This window comes from Hippoglossus stenolepis, chromosome 1 (assembly GCF_022539355.2).
Source record: "Hippoglossus stenolepis isolate QCI-W04-F060 chromosome 1, HSTE1.2, whole genome shotgun sequence".
In the NCBI taxonomy this organism is placed as follows: domain Eukaryota; kingdom Metazoa; phylum Chordata; class Actinopteri; order Pleuronectiformes; family Pleuronectidae; genus Hippoglossus; species Hippoglossus stenolepis.
The window spans coordinates 24,894,294-24,898,950 of record NC_061483.1 but is presented as its reverse complement, the minus strand read 5'-3'; the positions used below and the strand labels follow the sequence as shown (position 1 = coordinate 24,898,950).

Below are 4,657 nucleotides of genomic sequence, written 5' to 3'. Positions count from 1 at the left end.
CTCCCTATTTCTCGTCTTAAACTGCCCTAAATTAATATATATGTTCCCTGATATTGACATTATTTTCCTTTAAGGACAATTGTAGTTTAATTTGTCTCATGAGTCGAAATATCCATGTTATTGTTTACCATTTAAAAACCATGCCGCATGTTTAGCATTCATTCGTTGCAATGCACTAAAGACATCCCCTTTGCGTTTATTTATAGATCAATAAAAGATCATTAATCAATACTATGGGAAAAAATGTTTTGCACTACACACGTTACTCTGCCAATTTGATTATGTATGAGAAAGTTGGCTGAAAGAAGGTTCCTGCCTCGGTCAAAGCGCTATTTTTAATATGGACAGCGCATAATTAACATAATATATAAGCCATACTTTATTTTATAGTCCAAACAAGCGTAAAACAGACGGCACGAGTGCCTGCGGAGCATCAAAGTAAACAGTGCTGTCGCCGATTTCAAACTGTTTTATAGTGGTCGAAGTTATACTTGCCCTTGATGGTTATTACGTCTTATCTGTCCATAAAAATGACACATATACACCGAAGAGCTATTGAGTCCTGATGGTTTCAAACTTTGCCTTAACAACTGTGAAATGTACAAATTGTGCGTGAGAATGTAGTTTCAAACTTTTCCAGTACTCACTTACGCACGCACACACACGCCACACAGACACACACACTCACGCACACACACACCTCCACTTTTCCCCTGCACTAAACTTCATTCATGACAACAGAGGGAGAGAGAGACAGAAAGAACGAGAGAGATTACGTCATGTGCAGCAGCCAATGAAGCTGTGGAGCGCACTATAAAGCCAGAGCCCATTCTCTGTTTTGAAACATTAAGAGAGTATGCTCGGACAATAACTCAACTGAACTATTTATATTTTTCTGCAAAGCCCTTTTTTGGGGACCACGTCACATCGTTCCTCTCTCACCGTTTCACCGAGGTAAGCTCAATATGCGCAGAAATTCAGACAGACTGAGTCATAATGTCAGAGAAAGGAGCAAAAGTGCTGAGATAAGTTCTGCAAGAGAAAGGTGTCTGAATAGCAGTTTGGTCTTTGCAGTTGCAGCTTTGAATTTGCTCGTTATTTTTAAATGTTTTTTTATTCATTGGTTCTGTGTGACTCATTGTGCCATGTTCATAAACTTAGTCACTTTGCATGGACCATCACCTTTAGAGAAGTGTTGCATGTAAGCTCATAGAGTCAGGTTAATAACAAGCAAATGGTTTGTGACAGAGTCTCTAGTAACTTTAAACTTCACGGTGCATATAGTCAACATGTTGCACAACACCTTTTTCTCCTCCCTGCCTTCACTACTCTAATGCCCCACCTTTTTAATTTCCAGATTGTGTTGAAGCCAGAAAAAAAAGAGTCGTCATTATGGTGCTAATGATACTGCCATTCATTGGATCTGTGTCTGTATCCGAGAGTTTGGTGGCCATGACAACGGTGTGTCTGGTCTACCTGATTCTTAAGTTTTTCCACACTGAGATTCCTGAAGGGCTCCGTCGGCTTCCTGGGCCGAAGCCCCTGCCTATCATTGGCAATGTGCTGGAGGTGGGCAGCAAACCTTACCTGAGCCTCACTGCTATGAGCAAGCGATACGGCCATGTCTTCCAGATCCAGATCGGCATGCGTCCTGTGGTTGTGCTGAGCGGCAGCGAAACTGTTCGACAGGCGCTCATCAAGCAAGGGGACGAGTTTGCAGGCAGACCCGACCTGTACAGCTTCCGCTTCATCAATGCCGGCAAGAGTCTGGCCTTCAGCACGGACCAGGCCGGCGTCTGGCGTGCCCGCAGAAAGCTGGCCTACAGTGCCCTCCGCTCCTTCTCCACCCTGGAGGGGACAACTCCAGAATACTCCTGTGTTCTGGAGGAACACATCTGCAAAGAGGGGGAGTATCTCATCAAACAGCTCAACACTGTCATGAAGGCCGATGGCAGCTTTGACCCATTCCGCTACATTGTTGTGTCTGTGGCCAACGTGATCTGCGGAATGTGCTTTGGCCGACGCTACGACCACGACGATCAGGAGCTGGTCAGCTTGGTGAACCTCAGTGATGAGTTTGGCCGGGTGGTGGGCAGTGGAAACCCTGCAGACTTCATCCCTATCCTTCAGTACCTGCCCAGCACAACAATGAAGAACTTTTTGCGCATCAATGAGCGCTTCACCGAGTTCGTGCAAAAGATCGTCACCGAGCACTACACCACTTTCGACAAGGTACACCACTCGGTGTAACATTCACGAAATCATATCTTTTTCAGTCACTGTGTATTCAAGCTTTATTGAGATTGTCCAACCATTCTTTCAGGACAACATCCGAGACATCACAGACTCCCTAATTGATCACTGTGAGGACAGGAAGCTGGATGAGAACTCGAATGTCCAGATGTCCGACGAGAAGATTGTAGGAATTGTCAATGACCTGTTTGGAGCTGGTAAGCCTATATGTCTAATGATGTGATCATAAGTGACCTCTGCAAAAATGAATGAAAAAGTCCTAACAGAGGTTATGTTTCTCTATCTAGGTTTCGATACCATCTCTACTGCCCTGTCATGGTCGGTGATGTACCTTGTGGCGTACCCAGAGATACAGGAGAGACTTTATCAAGAAATAGGTAAGTACTGTTGTTTTAGGCAAGATACTTCCTTGGATTTTCAATCTTGCTTTGATTCAAGGGTGCAAATGATTACGAGATAGGACTGCAGCCTCTGTCCTCATCCTGAATTGTATTCAATGGATTTTTTACTTTTCAGAGGACAAAGTGGGTCTGGATCGCATGCCTCTTCTCTCTGATAAACCCAATTTGCCTTTCCTGGAAGCCTTTATCCTGGAGATCCTTCGACACTCTTCGTTCCTGCCCTTCACCATCCCACACTGGTGAGGTTCATCTCTTTTAGATGATTGACTCTACCACAAATGATATGTTAATGACATGCTATCATGGGACCACACAAGACAGACACAAAGACATGGTGTTCACCAGTATAACAACATACACAGTTCAAACTTGTAAATACACAATACCCATACGCTTTGTTCTTCTTTTTCAGCACCGCTAAAGACACATCTCTGAACGGCTACTTTATTCCCAAAGACACATGTGTCTTCATCAATCAGTGGCAGATCAACCATGATCCGTAAGTACTAAAAGTTACATTTAAAAAATCGTATTAAAATATGATGAACTTTGCTGATAGAGAGACAGAGATAGAGTGAGATGCTAAAGCTGTGGAAGGTTACAAGGCTCAAGGGCACCCTATTAGTAGTCGTAAAGGAAGAGACATAGCAGCCTTCATTAATTTCCCTAATTGTCTGAATCAAGAAAACAAACCTCTAATTCATCATTCTTTCAGGGTAATGCATACACCTTTTTTAAAATTGTCTTTTTCTTCATCCGCTGCAATTTTCAGAGAGCTGTGGAAAGATCCATCTTCCTTCAACCCAGATCGCTTCCTGAGTGCCGACGGCTCTGAGGTCAACAAGCTGGATGGCGAGAAGGTGATGGCTTTCGGCATGGGAAAGCGGCGCTGCATCGGCGAGGTCATCGCACGGAATGAAGTCTACCTCTTCTTGGCGATCATCATTCAGAAGCTGCACTTCCACTCGATCCCGGGAGAGAAGCTAGACATGACACCTGAATATGGTCTCACAATGAAGCACAAACGCTGCCACCTGAAAGCCACAATGCGAGCGAGGAACGAGCATTGAAGCTCATCACCATGTACAATATGTGACTCAGCAGGTCACAGTCAGATTAAGAGTCAGTGGAAGAAGAATCTCTCTCTGAATGTAATAGGCTTGATTCCAGATTTGATGTTCAGAGCGTGTGGCATTGAAGCATATAAGTGACATGTGTCTGTTGCGGAGTGTCAGAGGTGTCTGGGTTTTTGTGAACATATCTCTGCTATGATTTAAGTCGAAGAGATATTCCTGCACAAGGCAGATTCTTCTCAGTGAAGTATAAGGAGATCCTTGGTTCTTCTGTTGTGTTGTTCACTAATCTGCTTCAATTCAGAAGTTGTCTTGTTCAACTTTGGGACAGACAGTATATGGTTTAATGGATAGGCATTATCATTGCAACATATTTTTTTCTATTGAGAACAAATATCACCTTATGACACCATTTATACTTGTAAGCTACAATTTTTTAATTCCATTATAATGTCGACGTAAGACACTGAAGATATATTTGTATCCCAGAATGTGATTGTGTGTGTGTATATCAAGTTCTTTCGTATTTCTTGAAAATAATTGTTTATTGTGCCCAGTGTTTGTATATAATTGAGGTGAAAGTGTTTTTCTGTGCATCTACATGATTTATGAGAATACCAAAAGAGTTCCAGTGATGTTTGGAATATATTAGTATGCTATAAACTTTTGTATTTCTATCTCTAATGTATTGATGATTGTCTACGATGTAAGGATGGAACATTCTTTAATCAGCCACACAAATAAAGTAAAACAAATGTTTGAATTTATCATCTTCCTCGTATTCTTTGCTTAATTAAAAAAAAAAAACAACATCCCCGTGCATTACAGTCATTGATCTGCTTCTCACCAAACCACAAAGAGGATCAAGTCACAATGATCCACATGAACTGATTTAAACCTCAGAGGGGAAACAAATCACAACAAACCCAC

The 4,657-nt window shown here is 42.3% G+C and overlaps 1 protein-coding gene across 1 annotated transcript; it reads left to right on the top strand.

Moving 5' to 3' along the window:
• The first annotated feature begins 813 nt into the window (after window positions 1-813).
• On the top strand, window positions 814-4,494 carry LOC118106576 (cytochrome P450 1A1). Its single transcript, XM_035155248.2, has 7 exons — window positions 814-954; window positions 1,358-2,232; window positions 2,324-2,450; window positions 2,541-2,630; window positions 2,770-2,893; window positions 3,067-3,153; window positions 3,427-4,494. Exons 2-7 carry the CDS (start codon window positions 1,393-1,395, stop codon window positions 3,722-3,724), a joined length of 1,566 nt encoding a protein of 521 aa, XP_035011139.1. The 5' UTR covers window positions 814-954; window positions 1,358-1,392; the 3' UTR covers window positions 3,725-4,494.
• Window positions 4,495-4,657: the final 163 nt, after the last annotated feature.